This window comes from Gekko japonicus, unplaced genomic scaffold (assembly GCF_001447785.1).
Source record: "Gekko japonicus isolate JY-2015 unplaced genomic scaffold, Gekko_japonicus_V1.1 scaffold36, whole genome shotgun sequence".
Lineage (NCBI taxonomy): Eukaryota > Metazoa > Chordata > Lepidosauria > Squamata > Gekkonidae > Gekko > Gekko japonicus.
The window spans coordinates 623791-644929 of NW_015164182.1; the positions used below are offsets into that span (position 1 = coordinate 623791).

Genomic DNA, 21139 nt, shown 5'->3' on the forward strand with positions numbered 1-21139 from the left:
CTCGACTTCTAATTGGGTAACACGACAGCCGTCGACGCTGCGATAGGTCGGTAAGCTTAGAAAGGGTGCGGGGCAAGCATCGGAGAAGCCTTTCCTTTCTCCATCGGGCGCGCTCTGTTGTGTGGTAGAACTTGGGGTCGGACGGAGGAGCTGTCGGGAGGCGGCGGGAGGAGGAGGAGGAGGAGGGGGTGGAAAATGGCGCTCACTCAGGGGACCAAGCGGAAAGTCTGCTACTACTACGACGGTGGGTAAGGGGGGCTTTGGGGGAGGGGCCTGGCGAGGAAGGGGAGGGCCAAAGGAGGAGGGGGCTGGGGAAAGGGAACCGAGGAGGAGGGGTGATGAGGGCTTGGGGGGCGCTGAAGATGAAGGTTTTGGGGAAAGGTAGAGAGAGTTGGAGCTGGGGGAGCGTCCTATGACGGGTGGAGGAGGAGGACAGAGGTAGAGAGGAAGGCTGGGAGGGGGTGAGGGATGCAAGAGGACCTGGGGATCTAAGGGGACAGTGGGGAAACTCGGGGAGGGAAGAGTGGGGGAAAGCAGTGGGAGAGCAAGGGAGGACTCTAGCTGTGGCAGTTTTATTTATTAAGCTATTTATACTCTGCTTTTCCCCCCAGTGAGGAATCTAAAACGGCTTACGTCTCTTTTTCCCTCTCTTTTAATCTCGTAGCATCAGCCCTGTGAGGTAGGCTAGGCTGAGAGTGACTGGGTGGCTGCAGGTCACCCAGGTGGGGATTTGATGTGCTTGCTTATCACTACACCAAGCTGGGTGGGGAGGAGGGTGGGAATGGAAAGGTGGAGGAGGGTTGCTGGGTGGGGCAATAAAGAATGCAGGGTGGGAAAGAGGAGGAAAAGTGCAGGAGGAGGGGAAGTTCTCAGGAGAGGCAAGTGATGACCACCCCACCGTGATTAAAGCCTGGAGAAGGAAAAGGGATAATCACAAGGGGAGAAATTAGCTGGTTGTAATCATACCAAAGTGCTTATGTTGCCCTTATTTGGTGTGTTTGATGTATCCTCAGTAATCCATACAACAACCTTGGCAGATGAACGTACCTCTATACTACCGGTGGGAGGGAAGGGAAGTATATAGAAAAGGAAATACTGAAATACAGTGGGGGTTTCCTTGTGGCCATTTCTTGGATTGCACTGTTGGCTGCTGTGCTTGCTAGAGAAGTATTTGGAGGACAAGGCAGTTTGGGGCTTGGATAAGAAGGGAGGAATCAAGGTGGCAGGGTGTGGTGGTTAGTGGCTGGACTAGAGTGAAAGTGAAGGTGTGCAGGGTCTGGAAGTGAGAAGCAAATACTAGAGCTAGTTGGAAGGAGCAGGATGGCACTGTGAAGATGCTGCGGGGAGAAACTGGGAGATGAGCAGCAAAAACTTGGGCCAGGGTTCAAAACCTGGCAAAGAATCTCAGAAAAGTTATTTCAAGATGGGTAGTCTTGTTAGTCTGTCTGTAGCAGTAGAAAAGAGCAAGAGTCCAGTAGCACCTTAAAGACTAACAAAATTTGTGGCAAGGTATGAGCTTTTGCGGGGCCACGGTGGCTCAGGGAAGATTGGTAGCTTGGCAGTTCAAGACCCTAGTGCCACCTAATAGAGTGAGCTCCCGTCTCTGGGCCAGCTCCTGCCAACCTAGCAGTTTTTGAAAGCAAGAAATTGCAAGTAGATAAATAGGTACCGCTTTGGTAGGAAGGTAACAGTGTTCTGTGCACCTCAGGGTTTAGTTATTCTGGCCACATGCCCACGGAGAAGTCTTCAAACAGCGCTGGTTATTTGGATTGGAGTCGGAATTGACTAGCTTTCGATCAAGGGAAAACTTTACCTTTATGAGTTTTCAGGAGTCACTGCTCACTTCTTCAGATACGCTTTTGACCTGCAGAAGCTTTCATTAGTATGTGTTCCCACAAATAAGAACATTAGTAATCCTTTATTTCCCCCTAAAAGTGGTAAAAGGCCACAACTGTCTTCCAGTTGACCAAAGCCCAACTTTCATGAGACAATTTCTCCTTGGCACATCTTTGAGGCTGGAAGCAAGGGGGCTGGAAGGTCAGTGTGGGGGCCCTAGGAGTTGAGTGCCATGTGCAGGAAGAAAGTCTTGCAAAGAAATGAGTGCTACAAGAGATGAGCCCTTGGTCTGCTGTGGATAGGAACTGTAACTAGGGGGTGCTATCGGAAGGTCTTAGAAGAGAAATGAGTGAAGTAGTGGTGCTGGGAAGGAAAACTCAGTTGGGAGAGGCAGTAAGAATGGGGCATGTTCTTCAGTGTTGCCAACTCAGTTGTGAAGATTGTGGTGCCTTAAAAATCTACTGCTCAACCACAGGAACAATCCCCCCCCCCACATGCCTGCCTCTGATTTCCTTCCCACACTTCCCAGGGTAGCTTCTTATATCTGTGGGGAGGCAGAGAGCTTTATACAGTGGGGTGCCAGGAAATGTTTCAATCTGGGTGCTTTCCCAAGTGCTGAGGTATTAGCTCTCTCCCACAGCTGCGCTCCAACTTAGGCTGTTTCTCTTCTGCCTCCTGGCTCTTCTCTTTAACATAGTGTTGATAGAAGAAAGGTAGGCCACTTTCCTACTCTAGGCAGCCTTTCCTCCCTTTTCCAGACCACCAAGAGCCATGTTTTCGAAGAAGGACTGATGCTGGCTACAGTCACATGATTTTGCAAGTTCTGAAAGGTCCAAATTCCTTGGTTTGCTGCATTTTTAAAGGTCTCATCTGCTGGTAGCCATAATTTTGAAGTATGGAAGAGAGGTCCATCAGAGGCTATTAGCCACGAGATATAGATAGGAACTCACAGGCTGGGGCAGGTGATGCACTCTGTGCTGGGGGGGGGCAAACAGTGTCCTTCTAGTGTCCTGGCCCCACTGCTGGACCTCCTGATGGCACCTGGTATTTTTGGCCACTGTGTGACACAGAGTGTTGGACTAGATGGGCCATTGGCCTGATCTAACATTGGCTTCTCTTATGTTCTCATGCTCCATCCAGACTCCAACATACTGTTCTTGTTAAAGGGTGCAGGCTCACCTTAGCCTTTCCTCCTAAGGAAGGGGTGTCTCCTCCTTTGACTGTGTTTGTGGTTTTTTTCTGTAACTCTTTTTGATGCGTCGTGTTTGAGGTTGAGTGACTGTATTCCACTGTTCAGGTCTTGTTTCTGGAGCAGGAAACAGTTACACTTGCAGCCAGCATGATTGCCTTTTAATATGTGAAGCTTCCCCAAGACCTGTGTGTGTCTTTAGGAGTGTGTTGTTAGCTATTGGAGCTCCTTTGCTCTGCATAAATTCCCTGTCTGGACATTTTGGTCTCAGTGTACACCCTATCTGCAGCTGCGGCAAACTCTAGGCCAGGGGTGTCAAACATGCGGCCTGCGGGCTGGATCTAGCCTCCGCAGGGCTGATATCCAGCCTACAAACAGCTGCTTCCTTTGTATGGCCACTACTGCTGCTGTAAAGGGGGAAGGAAAAAGAGTGCACATGTGCGCACCAGATAAAAGTTCCCTCTGCTCTCTCCTGCTTCTTCCTCTGTGGCTGCGGCTGTGTTGCCAAGCCTCCTTTAGGGAGGAAGGGAGGGGGAAGGAAAAAGAGAGTGCACACACGCACACTAGTGAAAACCTCCCTCCACTTCCTCCTGCTTCCTCCTCTGGGGCTGCTGCTGCATTCCCAAGCCACTCTTCCCACATTTGGAGAGGGAGTCCCATGGCACTTTCAGGACCAACAAAGTTTTATTCCAGGTAAAAGCCTTCCTGTGCATGCACAGTTCTTTGAAAGGGAGGGAGATTCTTCTGACAAGCCATGCTCTGCTGTTTACTTTGGGACCTGATCACTCACACACACTCATGTTAAAAAAGGAAGGGGGTCAGGAAAGAGATGCATCTGGGATAAGGGGAATTAAAGGGGAATTATTTTGGCTTATTCAGAAAAGTGGTGGGGTTTTTTTTTTGAGATTAGATTTCTCTTTGCCTATCTGGGATTTTCTTTCAAAAAGACCCTGTCATGATCTGGGCAGTGCCACCAGAGGCCTACTAGCTAGGGACAGTATATATTTAGACGCGTTAAGGCATTTGATTTTTTCCCCCACCCACTTACTGTTATTATTCTGCACCTTGTTTGTTTGACCTCCTATAAAATAAAGTATTTTCATTGTTCACTCTGCCTGGTCCTCACGCCTATTATTTGGCCAAAAGAGAGGTCTTAAGGTCTTGGGAGGGTGCTCTGGGCCTTTTCAAGAGAGCCTGGAACCAGAGTGGTGGCAGCGTCAGGTGACAACCCACCTGAGCCGTGACAGACCCTGATTAGGAATTACAGCACCTGAATTGGATTCCATTGTTTAATGACTGGAAGTAGATGGCTAAGTATTTAAAAATAAATTAATAGTTCCATATTTTCCAGTTCAACACGTGGTCTCCCTCTCTCCCCTCCCACCTCACTGGCTGCCTTTCTTCACATTAACTCTCCCCTTTCTTTTTAAACTTTAAGAACATAAGAACATAAGAGATGCCAATGTTGGATCAGGCCAAAGGCCCATTCAGTCCAACACACTGTGTCACACAGTGGCCAGAAATACCAGGTGCCATCAGGAGGTCCACCAGTGGGACCAGGACATTAGAAGCCCTCCCACTGTTGACCCCCCCAAGCACCAAGAAGACAGAGCATCACTTGCCCCAGAGTCCCTATCTATACCTTGTGGCTAATAGCCACAGATGGAACTTTGCTCCATATGCTTATCTAATTCTCTTTTGAAGCCGTCCATGCTTGTAGCCACCACCACTTCCTGTAGCAGTGAATTCCATGTGTTAATCACTCTTTGGGTGAAGAAGTACTTCCTTTTATCCGTTCTAACCCGACCGCTCAGCAATTTCATGGAGTGCCCACGAGTTCTTGTATTGTGAGAAACGGAGAAAAGTACCTCTTTCTCTACCTGTTCTTTCCCATGCATAATCTTATAAACCTCAATCATGTCACCCCTCAGTCATCTTTTCCCCAAGCTAAAGAGCCCTAAGCGCTTTTACCTTTCCTCATAGGCAAAGTGTTCCAACCCTTTTATCATTCGAGTTGCCCTTTTCTGCACTTTTCCCAAAGCTATAATATCCTTTTTAAGGTGTGGTGACCAGAACTGCACACAGTATTCCAAATGAGGTCTCACCATTGATTTATATAGGGGCATTATGATATTGGCTGATCTGTTTTCAATACCCTTCCTAATAATCCCCAGGATAGCATTGGCCTTCTTTATTGCAGTCACACACTGTCTCGACATTTTCAGTGAGTTATCTACTACAACTCCAAGATCTCTCTCTTGATCAGTCTCTGCCAGTTCAGACCCCATCGATGTGTATTTATATTTAGGATTTTTGGCTCCACTGTGCATCACCTTGCACTTGGCCACATTGAACCCCATTTGCTATGTCGATGCCCACTTGCCCATCCTTTTTTTTTTTTAATTTATTTTGAGTTTTCCAACTTTACATATAGTCTTGTTACAGTTACATACATTTGGGGGTTAAATCAACTTTTGTCTTCATACCATTTTATGGCCTTTTGCCATTTCGAATTAAATTGTTCTTCTGTTCTACCCGCCAAACACATATTGAGCTTATCCATCTCAATTACTTCATACAAGATATTGGTCAAGTCATCCCTTCTCGGTAACTTATCAGACTTCCAGTTTTTAGCAATAGAAATCCTAGACATTGTAATAACATATAAGATACTACATTTCTCGTTAAACTTTAGCCCATCAGGTGTTACATTCAGCAAAAAGATCTCTGGTATCAGTGCTAAGTCTTTCCCTGTTATTTCTTTTAACATCTGTTTAACACTTTTCCAAAATTTTTGTATTTTTTCGCATTTCCACCAAATGTGGAAATACGTGCCGATATTATGTTTGCATCTCCAACAGGAGCCTGAGACATTTGTATACCATTTTTGCAACCTATCTGGCGTCCAGTGCCACCTATTTATCATCTTTATTATGTTTTCTTTGTAGGAGGTTGCTCTTACAAGTGGGTTTAAGACCCACTTGCCCATCCTTGACGGATCCCTTTGGAGTGCCTCACAATCCTCACTGGTTTTCACCACCCTGAACAACTTTGTATCATCCGCAAATTTAGCCACTTCACTGCTTACTCCCAACTCCAAATCATTAATGAACAAGTTAAAAAGCAGTGTACCAAGTACTGATCCCTGCGGTACCCCACTGCTTACCACCCTCCACTGAGAAAATTGCCCATTTATACTCACTCTCTGTTTTAATTAGCCAGTTTTTGATCCATAAAAGGACTTGTCCTTTTATCCCATGATTTTTGAGCTTACTTAGGAGCCTTTGATGAGGAACTTTATCAAAAGTTTCCTGGAAGTCAAGGTAAACAATATCTATTGGATCCTCCTTGTCCACATATTTGTTCACCCCCTCAAAGAACACTAAGAGGTTAGTGAGACAAGATCTTCCCTTACAGAACTCATGCTCTGCTTCAATAGGTTTTGTTCATCTGTGTGCCTACTAATTCTTTCCTTAATAATAGTTTCCACCAATTTACCTGGTATCGACGTCTTTATTATCATCATTAGCAATGAGTGGATTTTGTCCAGTCTGAAAGCAACACATTATTTTACTTGGAGAGATCCCCTTTCCAGTTCTAACAGATGAAAAAATAATAATAAAAGAAACCTAACAGCACAGATTGCAATCTTTATTAGTGGAAGGGAGCAAGAGTCCAGTAGCACCTTAATGACTAACAAAATTTGTGGCAGGGCATGAGCTTTTATGAGTCACTGCTCACTTCTTCAGATACAGCTAGAATGTGAGTCCATCTGTCCTTGTATCTTGAAGAGTGAAGTGATTTCAGACGCCAAAAAATAATAGCGGCCATTGGTAACGAGAGAAGAAACGTAGGTTTCAGTTCAGCCCAGGAGGATGCATTGAGCTTCATTATCGGTTTGCAATTCATCAGTCTCTCTCTCTAATCTCCCTTTGAAATTCGTTTGTAAGAGAACTGCTACTCTTAGGTCAGCAACTGAATGTCCTGGAAGGTTAAAATGTCTCCCCACTGGTTTTTGAATGCTGTGGCTTCTTATAGCTGTAGAAAGAGTAAAAGTCCAGAAGCACCTTGAAGACTAACAGAATTTGTGGCAAGGTATGAGCTTTTGTGAATCATTGTTCACTTCTTCAGACTTAGGTCCATTTATTCTTTGCATCCTGGACTAAACTGAGACCTAGGTTTCCTGTCACATTACCATTGCTGATATCTCCACGCCTACTACCCCTCTGCATATCACACCTAATCCAATCAAGCCCATTGCCATTTGGCATCTGAAATCATCCTTATAAAGTTTATATCTGCAGTAGCTCATGTTACATTTTATAGTACACGTGGTCCAGCCTGGCAATGACATTTATGTCAGATTCGGCCCTTGTAACAAATGAGTTCGACACCTTTGCTTTAAGCCTTCGTATAACTGTTAATAAATCAGCTTTTCCCTGACTTATGCCACTGTTCCATATCATCTAGTGCTACTTAAACCCTTTCTGTGCCTGGAGTGCTGTGGGAAGTTGTGCCTAGTCAGATCTTTCAGCCCCAGTACCCAAGATGTAACTATTTTGTTTTCATCTCACCTCTCAGGGGATATTGGGAACTATTATTATGGTCAAGGCCACCCTATGAAACCCCACAGGATCAGGATGACCCACAACCTCCTCCTCAACTATGGCCTTTACAGAAAAATGGAAATCTATGTGAGTATAATAAACAGATCTGTTTTTAAATTCCACACTTAAGCCAGGGGCAAGACACATCAGTCAAGAAGCCGTGTTGAAGAAACAAACGTTCTCAGTTACATCAAAATAATAATAATTTTTTTAAAAAAAAGAAATCTGTAATTGGGATGTCAAGAAATAGATAGCACATCCCTGGTGTCACCTAGAGTTCCTGGCTCAAATCACTGTGTCACATTGTCAGTGATCTACAGTACAGCCCATGCTAGATACTAATACTTGTGTTTTAGAAGTTTTGAGCTGTAGGTTTTCCTTGCTTATGAATAGCTCCCTAGTTTAAATCGGTTACTACTTTGGCCCTCCCATCAGGGGCTCATTTCTCACTCATCCTAGAATTTAATATATGTCAGCCTCTGTCAACAATGTCATACTTCAGTCTCTGCACAAAAAAACAAATGATCAACAATTTGGCATTGAAAGAGTAGCGGTATTTAGGAGCCAATGAGAACATGGGGTTTTTTAAGCTGTGGCTGACCTGAAAGTCTCCACTTGTCAACAGAGAAAAGGGAGATTCTGACAGGAAATAGCTGAGTTAGAATTAATAAGTTTAACTGTATTAACCTATTTATTTAGTTTATACCCCACCCTTCCCGTCGAGGCAGGGGAGGTTAAATAGAACAGGTACCTTTTTTAGCTTCTTCAGATGTTAAGTGTATATAACTAGGTAGACTCTGTTATTGCCGTTTATGTTATGAATGTTTACAGCGCTTATTGTGAATTGTGAGTTTTGCACAAATGTCAGCAGGTATACTACTTTTATGACCACTTCACACCTTTGTTCAAAGTTTCCCCTTTGTGTGTTTATATAAATCTGTATTTCAGAATTCATTTTATGCATCTAGCAAAGGACACTGTAGCCATGAAAGCTTTGGCCATAGCAAATCTGGTAGTCTTTAAGATGGATTTACCATTTCCATGTACCAAAATGTTTCAATCTTGAAATATGTGTGGAAAGCACTCCTGATAATCTTGAGCTGTGTTCATATGGGATGGCCATTACCAAGGTGTCTTGAACTGGTCTGTCATTGCAGCGCCCTTACAAAGCAAGTGCTGAAGAAATGACCAAATACCACAGTGACGACTACATCAAATTTCTGCGGTCAATTCGCCCAGACAACATGTCTGAATACAGCAAGCAGATGCAGCGATGTAAGTTACAGGAGTGATGTTCTGATATTTGTCAGAGCAGAAGGGCAGGGTATGCACTTCTTGTCTGAAAGGGGACCTTCCCCTCACTATTTGCACTGTATAGAACAGTCAGACTTGAGCAGGGTTTATAATATGAAGCAGGCACATGCTCTCAGAATCAGTAGAGAGACATTGCAGGCAGCTGTGTTGGTCCGAAGCAAAATTGAAAACCATGAACATGGTCCACGTAATACTCTTTGTTACAGCCAACCAAATGATGCCAGTGTACAAGCGTTTTGAGTTCACTGGAACTCTTAATCAGGGTGGATGTTACAAATATATAAACACAGAAAGGGGAGGGGTGGCAACCAGATGCGTTGGATCATGTTCGTAAGAGCTCATATGATGGGCACCCTCTGCAAAATGCTGAGCAGGCATGCAAATTTAAAATGGTGGTGGTCACAAGTCACTCCCCTGGCTGTTTGGGAGCAAGAACCAGCTTCTTCCCATTGGAAACATAAAGGCCAGCAACAGTCCAAATAATCAAGGAATTATAAAGCTAGGGATAGCACTGACCTGCCACGCTGTGAGGCACTTGAAATTCTCTGTACAAATGCACAGTATTATGATCATTCGAGTTCTTGCATTCAGTTCCGTGTGACTCCTGCATATGAGACTGCTGGCTAAGCCTTCCCCTCCATCCCTCAGCCTTGAACTGAGAAAAGGCCATGCAGTTGCTCTCTGCTTGTGCAGTGCACTTCTAGACTACATGGATTGGGATCTAAAGGGAAAATCTCACCTTTTCTCCAGGTGCTTTACAGTTTTTATATTACTGCCAGATCTTCTTCTTCCCCATTTGTCTCTACCCATGCCCCAACAATTGTTTTCCCAATCAAAGAACTATGATTGTCTTAAACAGAAGCTGGTGTTTCTTATCTCTCTTGTTCTGCCGAGTCTACTTATATTCTTTGATTAACTTACTGCTCATCTTGCCAATATCTTTTTTTTTTTTTTTACCCCCAGTCAATGTTGGGGAGGACTGCCCTGTATTTGATGGCTTGTTTGAATTCTGTCAGCTTTCTACAGGAGGCTCTGTTGGTAAGTGTTTCTAATTTTAAAAAAACGAACCCGAAGGATGAGTGAACATGCATTGTCGGGTGGGGGGGGTCCTCTTTGAATTGGATTTCTGTTTCAAAGGTGTTCTGACTTCACCTCTTGCCTCAGAAGGGAGCTTGCAAATTACAAAGTGGTGAATAGCGATCAGTAACACAATTAGTGTCATTAGCTATAGGTGCATGTGTATATTCCTCACAGATACACAGCATTAAGGGCTATGCATTTAACAACCATAGCAACCTGAATAGCCCTGACTAACTAGATCTTATCAGAGCTTTGGGAGCTAAAGCAGGATTGGCCACAGTTAGCTCTTAGATGGGAGACAACCAAGGAAGACTGGAGCTGCTTTGCAGTGGCAATGGCCAATCACCTTTGCTTGTCTCTTGCCCAGAAAAACCCACGGTCCTGGGGTCTCTGTGAGTTGGTTGCAAGTCCAGTGTTCCCTCTAAGCTGAGTTAGAGTGAGCCAGCTCACAGTTTTTTAGCCTCCGGCTCACACATTTCTGTCTTAGCTCAGGAAGGATGGCGCCAGGGCAAACTAATTTATGCAGCAGCCAAGTTGCTCGCTCACAACTTTAATGGCAGTAGCTCAGAAAGTAGAATCTTTGCTCACAAGACTCCACAGCTTAGAGGGAATATTGGTTGCAACTTGATGTTATGCAATTATTCTTATTAGTTGAAAACCTTGACTGCTTGTGTTAAGGGGTTCATGAAATGGCGAGATGCCGAAAGGTTAGATTGCAAGAATACATAATTCTCATTTGTGTAAGTATGATCCAATAGTCAGTTTTTTGCGAGTCAGGTGGAGCAGCTGGTAGCCATCACCACCCTGCTATGCTGCCTGAGTGCTGGCTTCGTAGATTTTTGCATTCAGCTGGGTTATAAGAATCCTGAGTTCAGCAGCACAAGCTGTAGATTGCCTTAGCGCAGAATTCTCGATTCCCCTGACTCTGTAAGGCGGACGTTCTCTGAGGTCTCTTTACAAACCTGTCTTGTGTCAATGGCTCACAAATCTCTCCACAGCCAGTGCAGTGAAGCTGAACAAGCAGCAGACGGACATCGCTGTGAACTGGGCAGGTGGCTTGCATCATGCCAAGAAGTCTGAGGCCTCTGGCTTTTGTTACGTCAATGACATCGTCCTGGCTATTTTGGAACTGCTCAAGTATGTTCCAGAGCTTGTAAAGAAAGGATGTTCTGGTAGAGAAAGTGATATGTCTTGCCCTGTGTCAATAGAATGTCCATCAGTACTGGGTTTTATTATTCTTATAGGCCTACATGGTGTAAACAGCAGCAGATGAAGCAGTAAAACTGTTCTTGGACTCCGCTATTTCAGCCTGTTGGTGGAGGTTCACACAATTGAATGTTTCTGCCTACAGAAAGCTCCCTGCAGTGTAGCAAATGAGGTGTCAGGGATAATTGCTTTAGCATAGCCTCCTTTCTGATATTCTGGGTTTTTATAATTTCTAGTGGGAAGCATTCAGTCAGTCCACTCCCTTTTCCCCTCCCAGTTCTCCAGGAATTCTGAAATGGCTAACCAGCTTGCTGCTGTTTGTGTGAACCAGGCTCAAGGCAATGTTATTTGGGCTGGTTTGCAAGGGAGGTTCTCTTACCATGAGATATTCCTTGGGGGTGGAGCAAAAGCTGGTATGCATAGATGGTTCTGTTATAAGTGTTTATGACTGTTCCAGGCATAGAGTGCTATACCAGTTAACAATTTTCCCGAAACAAGGTCACTATGAAAAATGGTGCTTCTCCCCTTATGTTTATGTGCCCCACTTTTTTTGGGGGGGGGGTAGCTTGACTCCCCAGATGGCTTTAAACCCATGTCTGTTGTGATTGTTTTTAATAGTGTGTTTCTGTGTGGAGCCAGAAGAGCAGGAGACTTGGGACCCTTCTTGGTTTCTCTTCTAGCTTCATTTTTGTTTCCTTGCTTGTGATTTCAGTTGCTCTTGCCCACCTGGCCAGCTTTTTCCCACTCTAGGTTTTTGCAAGAAAGGCAATTGCTGAGATCCAGACTTGCATTTGAAGTCCCGTCTGCAAAAACTTGCCCATGTGCGGCTTTTTTTCGGGGGGGGGGGGATGTGAGTGTCCTGCTTTCCTGAACTTTGACCCTCATGCTACATATCCAGTTGGTTGGTATATTTACTTAGGCTAGGTGTGTCAGGGTAGCACAGTCATTGTCAGCCCATGTTCCAGGCGATGCCCCAGTCTCTTTGGAAGTTCATCAAGGACTTCTCAGTGGAAAGGAGCAGTAAATAATGGTAGACAGGACTTCTCAGACAGGCAACATTGCGTAGTGTGACTGATCTTCCCCTGGAATGGGCAGTTAAAGTGGGGAAGGGGGTTTGGTGGCAGTATTCTGGGGTGTGCTGTCTGTTCATATGGGATCATGGTGAGACCCCACAGGCCTGGCCAGTCCACCGTGGGAAATGGATTGCCAACTCTAGGGTACAGGCAGTGCCCCCCAGAACCCTCTGCAATGTTCAGGGATTCGTTGGCAGACTAGTAGATGTGGGAAGTGCTCCCCAAAGGTAGAAATAGTGGGATCCTGACAGTTCTACCTACCCAAAATATTGCAGAAGAGGGGCTGATAAGCTGGCATCATTTGGGCATCAGGCGACCAGCTGGGCAACTGTTTGCCATTCCAGGTACCACCAGCGGGTGCTGTATGTCGACATTGACATCCATCATGGCGATGGCGTGGAAGAGGCCTTCTACACCACAGACCGCGTCATGACAGCATCCTTTCATAAGTACGGAGAATACTTCCCGGGAACGGGGGACCTGCGGGTGAGAATGGAGGCTGGAGCAGAAGCTGCCCTGGAAAACCCCAATTAATTTCTGTTTCCCTTAAAATCTCACACTTGCTGTTCCTGAACAATCTTTTCCCTCTCCCCCCCCCCCGGATGGACCCTCTTTTTGTTGGTCTTAAAGGTGCGATTGAGGCAGCCCAATAAAGCAAGCTCTGCCTTGTTCCCTCCCTTCAGGGAGGGACCTCAGCCAGTGGAAGGAAAGAAAGGCTTCACTTTGTTTCCTGTATAGTATTGAGGCAGCCTGGCCAGGAATTGAACTCTAGCTGGTTCTCTCCCTCCCCCTGGGAGCAGGAAGGGGAGGAGCCTTAGCCAGTGCTTTACTTTACATCACAGCTTACTTTACCAGACTCTCTCAATTGCACAGGAGAGGCTTGCCTATCTTATCTCTCCTGTGCAACTGAGAGAGTCTGGTAAAGTAAGCTGTGATGTAGCAGCAGCAGCAGAACTGGAAAAGGAAGCAGGAAACAGCCAGGGCCTCGTGGGCCAGATTGCAGCCCTCTGAGGACCTGATCCGCCCCCTGGGCCTCATGTTTGACACCCCTGGCTTAGGGCCCATTAAAAACATAGAGCCCTCTAGATGCTGTAATCAGAGCAGCAGCCTGACTCTGTGTTGGAAACCCTCAATCTGGCTTTACAGCATCTGTGAGCAGAGAATGGTATCGTCCATGCTCTTGTAATTGTGGTAAGGAAACATAGGAAGAGAGACTGGCAGTAGCTTTCGGCACCCTGAGGATCTCTTAACTTTATTTATTTGAGCCATACTTCCAGCCCTTTTTAATTTATTTATATTTATAATTTTGCTTTGTGGATCGCTCCATCCCTGAGCATTCAAGGCTCTGAGCGATGTATAACAGTCATAAATCACATCAAAATAAAAGCAATTCAATAATTGATCCATTTAAATAAAAACAATTCCAACAATTAGATAATAAGCTAGCCTGAAGATTTTGAAAATGGGTTTGGGTTGGCTTGGTTCCCCCCACCTCCAGTGCTGTTTTGTCTAAGTCTGCATTCTTGTATAAAATATATACTGCCTTGCTCAAAAAGTATATACAATTGCCTTGGCTCCCAAGAAGGTGGAAGATGGGTTAGTTTTTTAAAAAACTACAGTGTCTAAAGTTATGTGTTTTGCTATTCTGGGGTTGGGAGAAGAGAAAGTCTAGGTGCAATTATGATTGTTCTGTGATATCTCCTTTACCCCATTAGGACATTGGTGCAGGGAAAGGAAAGTATTATGCTGTCAACTACCCTCTCCGGGACGGAATAGATGATGAGTCCTATGAAGCCATCTTCAAGCCAGTAAGCTTCTCTCCCTAGTGCATCTCACTGGGGGTCCCCCCCCCCATTTGCATGCTGCAGCTCTTCTGTCATTGTCGCAACTTCATTGTATTGCTGCAATACCATCCCACATGGGCATCTGACCAATCTATCCCTTTTTTTAATCAGGTCATGTCTAAAGTGATGGAGACATTCCAGCCTAGTGCCGTTGCATTGCAATGTGGGTCGGATTCTTTATCGGGGGACAGACTGGGTTGTTTTAATCTGACCATTAAAGGTAAAAGGGGACTTTGTTTCCTGCAGTTGGGGTGGCATTGGGGTTTATTCAGGACCTTCTCAAGAAATATTTCCACTTTACAAGTTGAATCTCAGGATCATTGATGTGTTGTAGAACGTGTCAGGGTGCAAGTTTTGGAGCGTGCACAATTACTTGCAGTGTACTTGAGTGTCTGGGGAGGCGCAGATCTGGAATTTATGGTGCCTCCAAATTAATGAAATTCTTGTGCAGTTGGTTGTGGCTCCTCACCCCCTCTCCAATCCTGAAGTGTTCTGCATGTCTGCCCAGGGATCTGACCCACTTTCTCCTTTTTGTAGGTCATGCCAAATGTGTGGAGTTTATCAAAAGCTTTAACTTGCCCATGCTGATGCTTGGAGGAGGAGGCTATACTATTCGCAATGTGGCCAGGTGCTGGACATATGAGACTGCTGTGGCATTGAACACAGAGATCCCAAATGGTAAAGTAGTATATATGTATATGTACTATGTAGAGGTTTTTCCCTCCCCTGGAGCCTTTACAGCATCTTTAAAAATGAGGCTTGGGGACTACTGCTGGTTCTCTGTACAGTAGATGTATTGAGACATGACAGCTGGCTTGCCTGCCTGTTTCCTTGGTCCATTGAAGGTTTAGAAGGATACATATGCATGGAGCTGCTTCCATGCTCATCCAGTGTTCTTCCCCTACAAGAGGAAACTCAAATTCATTCTAGGTGGTGGTCTGAAGTAATCATTGCTAATGCAAAGGTTATCTGTCCCTGTTAGATGCCTGTGCTTGGAGACTGTCCAGGAGCTTCTTGAAAAAAGCTGCTCCCAGTTTGAGAGGAAAATGACATTGTATTGATATGAGAAATTTTCACTAGAGATTTTATGATCCCTCCAACACATGCATATTGCAGCACGAACAAGCCTACTAGAATATAGTCTGTAGATTCAATAAATCTATGTGCATTTGCCTGTGCAGAACCTCTCTTATCTGAACCAGTTCCCCCCCCCCACGATGTCTGTTTTCACACATTTGATAATGCACTTTCAATGCACTTTAGTGCAATTGGTGTGAAAATCCAGTTGCAGACGATTGCTAAAGTGCATTGAAAGTGCATTATCAAATCTGTGTAAAAGTAGCCTTTGTTGCTTTTCTTTGTGCACACCTCGAATTGCTTCGGTACAGACTCAGTCAGGTTTTAGCATTGTGTGCTTCTCTCTCCTGCAGAGCTTCCATACAATGATTATTTTGAATACTTTGGCCCTGACTTCAAGCTCCATATCAGTCCCTCCAACATGACCAACCAAAACACCAATGAATATCTGGAGAAGATTAAGTAAGTCTTGCTCAGCGCTGGTGAAGTTTTGCTACAGCTCTCTGTCCTTTTGCTGGTTGTCTGCTGCCTTTTTTCTGATCAGCTTGTGTGTGGGGGTGTCTTTGTTTGGCCATAGGCAGCGCCTCTTTGAGAACCTGCGAATGCTTCCCCACGCTCCTGGGGTCCAGATGCAGCCGATTCCAGAGGACGCTGTGCTGGAGGACAGTGGAGATGAAGATGAGGAAGATTCTGACAAACGGATTTCCAGTGAGCGCATTGCTTAAGTAGATTGTGGTGCCTTGTTGGAGTTGTGTGAGCAGATGTGTAGAGCCACTTGCTCATTTGGGTCCATTTGGCAGCTCTGGTTGGCTAGACAGTTGAACCTCCTTGGCAAGACCCAAAATCTTCTTGGCTGTAGCCCCAGGACTCTGAAATGGCCTGACTGAGGAGGTCCAAAAAGCCCACTGCTGTCATTAGAAAAACAGCCGTTTAGAAAAGCTCATGGCGCTCTTATGATAGAGTTGGTGTTTCTCGGGATATGGTGCGTATCAGTAGTTTTCATCATGGTCCGTTGAGGTTTTATTGTGCCATTGTGCAGGCTGTTTTGTTGCTAGTCAGCTGCCTCAAATGCAGGAGACAGAGAGCTCAAATCTTGTAACAAAAGTAAAGCTTGGGTGCCCTGATCTGGATAGCCCAAGCAAGCCCAATCTCGTCAGATCTCAGAAGCTAAGCAGGGCTGGCCCTGGCAAGTACTTGGATGGGAGACATCCAAGGAATACCAGAGCCGGGATGCAGAGGCAGGCAAAGGCAATAGTAAGCCACTTCTCTGAAATGACAAGCATCACTAGGGGTTGCCAGAAGTCAACCATGACTTCCACACACAAACACAAAATACTCACTTTCTTTAAAGGAAAGCTTAAGTGACTGTAGATGGTGAAACACCAGGCTCTTTAACTGATGCAAGTCTGCATAGAGCAGCCTGAATAACCCAGGTTCTTACGGTTCAAAAGCTAAGCAGGGTCTGCTGTGGTTAATACTTGGATTATGTAAGACAAGGGTGGCTGTTCAGAGGAAGGTGATTACAAATCACTTCTGCTCATCTCTTGCTTTGAAAACCCCATGCGGGATTGGTCATCATAAGTCAGTTGCAACTTGACAGTACTTAATTATTGTTGTTATGAGTCTGTGTATTGACTGCTACCTCCTGGGTGGTACCTGATACCTGAGAGATACATGAAGATGTTGGTTCCTTTCTAGCTGGTGAGGTTCCACCCCCTACTCAACCCTCTACCTCAGGGTAGAAGAAATTGCCACCTCTGGGTTTCTGTAGAGGTTTAGTAAAATGGGGAAGATCCAGCCATCTGGTGCTCTTCTGCCACTCTTGTGGCCACACACTTAGGAGGGTCAGCCTTGGCGGGTACTTGGATGAGAGACCACCAAGAAATTCCATGGTTGCTATGCAGAAGAAGGCAATAGGAAACCACCTCTGTTAGTCTCTTGCCTTGAAAACCTTAGGAGGTTGCTGTAAGTTGGCTGTGATTTGATGGCAAAAAATATATATAGTGTTGCCATAAGTCAGAAGTAACTTGATGGCACATAACATACACAGCCGTGTATATTCTTTAGTTGGGATAAGGTGTAGCACAGGGTCATTAACTTGAGATTGTACAGTGCTTTGTGTGTGTGCCTGCATATAGTTTACCATAACATTTGAAACTCTTTTCCCCCTGAGTGAAAAGTCTTGCATCGCTGCTGATCTTTCTGCTGTCCCACAGTTCGCTCCTCAGATAAGAGAATAGCTTGCGATGAAGAATTCTCCGACTCTGAAGACGAAGGGGAAGGTGGACGCAAAAATGTGGTGAACTTCAAGAAGGCCAAACGTGTGAAAACTGAAGAGGAGGAGAAGGAGGAAGAGAAAAAAGGTGAACGTGACTCTGAAGCTAGACATAACTTTATATATTTGGCACTTGGGGTGTGTGGAGGGGCGTGCAGACCTTTAGTAAGTTCTGCTCAGTATGTTTTTAAAGTGAAAAAAAAGATTTCCTGTTTCCTTTTCACACGAATTTCCTGATGGCTACCCCAATTTCCTGTTGTGGGCTACCCCTGCTTAACTTCAGCTGCCTTGCCCCCTGCGATGGTCCTCTGGGCTCTGTGTGTGCCTTGAGGGCAGGGGGCACCTCTCTTAGAAAGAGAGATGCATTGGGAAGAGAAAGTTCCCTGAAAGTGCTAGATTTGAGTTCTGTAGCACCTTAGAGACCAACAAAATTTTCAGGGTGCAAGGTTTCAGGAGTCAAAGTTCCCCTCATCTGTCTGGCAAAGGGAGCTTTGCCTCTTGAAAGCTCAAACCTGGTTGTCTCTGAGGAGCTACTGGATGAAGAAGAAGGTTTTTATTGTATTTAGCCATAGGCCATTACAAACCATGAACAGAGAAGAATGCAATTAAACATAGAAAATTGTATAAAATAAGATACAGTCTAAAACATTATAAATTCATAAAACTGAAGTTATAAACAGTTAATTATTTCACAACATACCCACTAAAATCAGTATTAGCAAGGAACAGCGTTGGCTCGTATTTTCCTTGCAGCCAAGGCGAATAGAGGGCATTGGCATCGGCTAACAAAAATATAATCTTCTCTGGGACTGAGTAAAGGCTTAAAACTGGTAAAATACCAGATAAAAGTTTTGACCTAGGCTGGGAATACAATGGGCAATCAAAAATGTAATGGGAGAGAGCTACTGGATGCGAATCTGGCTTTTCCAGTGTACACCAGTGCATGGCTATCCTGTGAAGCTACCTTCCCTGAAAGTGTGCACAACGCACCCATTTAGAAGTCCAGATAGGAGCCAAGAACGGCACAGGATTAATTGGTATCCTCAATCTACTGGAAAAAGATGCTGAAATCCTAACTTTAGAAGGGAGAGCGAGGCAAGCAGGCATCCTGGTTTGGGAAGGGGGGTGTTCCAAAACCTCGGCACTATCACTGAAAAGACCCTGTCTCAAGTAGCTGCCTCCTACATCTGGTGGGGACACAAAGTGTGGCCTCTGCAGTGTTTGTATTGGGGAACACAGTCCCTGAGCAACCCAAACCATTTAGGTTGATAAAGGGTCAAAAGCAAAAGCTTTGAACTGGGCACCAAAATTAATTGGAAGCCAGTAAAATTCAGTTGCTGAGAGGTCATTATGCCGTTAACTCCTCTCCATGGATGGGAAGTCCTGTGGAAGCTACTGAGACTTTTCCAAGAGCACTTCATAGCAGCCCAGTCTGAAAGCCAGAACATGCAGAAATGTAGTTGGGTCAGAATTCTTCAGGAAAGAGCAAAGAGAAGGCAAGTAATGCTGTGCCCCTCCCCACGCTGAACAGTCCCCTGCTCTTACAAATCCTAGCCTTTGCGGGCTGGGGGCTTCCTGTTCTGTGACGTTTTTCTTTTCTTGGATAGTTGCAATAGAGAGACTGGATCTTGTAGTTGGCTGTAGATTTCGTAAGGACAGCTTCCCTGTGCAGGAGCATATATGCCTGCTGCTTATTCCCCAAACAGCACCCAGTGAGGCATGATAGGGCCCATTTTGTGTTTGGTAACATTACCCCCAAAACAGCAAAACAAGTTTTTCTAGTTCTAACAACCGGCATCCTTTCAAATCTGAGAATCTGTGTGTGACCCACAGGGTTTTATTGATATGCTTAATTCCAATCCTTCCTTTTGATCTGTAATAGATCCTGAAGCAGTTTGCATTAAATGATAAAAACAGAGTTGGTGTTGCACAGTGGTCATCAAGTATCAAGCTAGGATCTGGGAGACCTAGGTTTCAATCCCCACTGTACAGTGGAAGTGACCTTGGGCCCATCATGCACTCTGTCTAGCCTAACACATAGAGTTGTTGTGAAGAAGGGGGTGGGGGGAAGAACCATGAATACTTTCTAGAGCTCCTTGGAAGAAGAGTGGAAAACAAGTCTAGAAACATAGAATCTGTTTTCAACTATTAAAAACATCCACTTTAAAACCTGCATTTAAAGCCATCAGTTGATTCCAACCAGCTTATTTCTGGGATCTTTTTCTGCTGGCTTAGGTGGCCAACTCTGCTTGCCCCTTTGCCTCTCAAGGCTTCCTAAAAGCCAATGGAGAGTTGATGTGGTGGACTTTGTTGGGCAGGAAGCTGCCAAAGAGTGGGACACCCACAGGAAAAGTCCTGCTTCCACTTTCTCAGTCTTTGGGCTCAGTGGATGATCCTTCCCTTACATGCCCTGCTCCCAAGCACTTGGGGCTTTAAAGGCTAACATCAGCATTTGGGCATTGTGCTGAAGCCCTGCCTTGGGAGCCCATGACATTTTCATAAGATAAATGTCCTTTAGCCCCTGGACATTGTCTTTAGTCCTTCTCTCTGGCTTCTGAGATTTGAGCACGCATTTATTATTTCCATAACCATAAGAACTAGAAACTGTTCGTGTTCTCTCTCTCTCTCTCTCTCTCTCTCTCTCTCTCAACTCTTCAGCTCTCTCTTTCACTCTCAGGAAACCCAATTCTGCATTCTTTCTGTGTTTCTGTGGCATTCTGTCTTTGGGGCAGGGAGTAAAACAATGGGAGCAAGAAAAAGAATGTGAATGAGAGAAGGAATGATGTACTATGCGTGCTTTGTATATAAATGCATTTTCTGTACTTAAATCTTTATGTGGGTAAAAATATGTGTTATGTTTCTCTTCCAGAAGTCAAAGAGGAGGAGAAGGCCAAAGAAGAGATGGCAGAGCCCAAGGGGTGAGACCTCCTTGCCTCACTGGCAGGGGCTGCTGTTTTTTATACACATGGGATGTTGGTATTTTTGAGTAGCCAGCTGTTGAGGTCATAAATAAAACAAAAGTTACCATGATCAATTTACTAATATACTTTCAAATACCATATCAGTCTTCCTTGATTAATTTAATCATGTTTAATACAGTCATAATCATATAAATATAATCATATACAAATAATCACATACAAATTTTCAAATATGAACATCAAACCAGTCCTTCAAATGATACTCCAAGGTAGGGACACCCCATAAATCCTGGAAAGAATCCTCAAAAGAAATCTCACAACTGTAAATTGTAGCTGTCTGTTGTTCCACTGGGGAGACTTCCAGGACTTCACCAGTTTTCCAGTATGTATATGTAGTGATCCACTTCTGTGTTCCAGTTAGCAGTCTAGAGGGAATCCACCATGTATGTACACTTAGCAACAGGTGCACAGCACTTCTGTTTACAAAAGATCCAGGCAGCAAACAATCGACTTGAAACATTTGTTCCTTTAAACAAGAGCTTAATAAGATGAAGACTGAGGTGGAAACATTGGAACAATCTCTTAAAAATGCTTGTATCCCGGGAGTGTATGATAAGAAACTGAAGGAAACTGATATGAATGTAAAAGAGAATAGTCATAAAGATATCAAGATCAAAAAATTCAATAGGGACTTCAGAGATTATGCTCAGCGTCGTG

At 44.8% G+C, this 21139-nt stretch overlaps 1 protein-coding gene across 2 annotated transcripts in view; it reads left to right on the top strand.

Moving 5' to 3' along the window:
- Positions 1–21139, top strand: part of HDAC1 (histone deacetylase 1) — a 28032-nt gene continuing 6893 nt past the window's right edge. Inside the window, exons 1-13 of one of the 2 annotated variants that reach the window (XM_015408060.1) lie at positions 1–46; positions 7607–7719; positions 8790–8907; positions 9910–9984; positions 11025–11163; positions 12650–12791; positions 14021–14113; positions 14261–14369; positions 14687–14827; positions 15580–15688; positions 15804–15934; positions 17443–17589; positions 20371–20419. In XM_015408060.1, the coding sequence (XP_015263546.1) occupies positions 7645–7719; positions 8790–8907; positions 9910–9984; positions 11025–11163; positions 12650–12791; positions 14021–14113; positions 14261–14369; positions 14687–14827; positions 15580–15688; positions 15804–15934; positions 17443–17589; positions 20371–20419 (1328 nt within the window). In that variant the 5' untranslated portion in view covers positions 1–46; positions 7607–7644. Of the gene's footprint in view, positions 47–93; positions 245–7606; positions 7720–8789; positions 8908–9909; positions 9985–11024; positions 11164–12649; positions 12792–14020; positions 14114–14260; positions 14370–14686; positions 14828–15579; positions 15689–15803; positions 15935–17442; positions 17590–20370; positions 20420–21139 lie in introns of those variants that run through there. The other variant, XM_015408059.1, reaches the window with a different exon arrangement.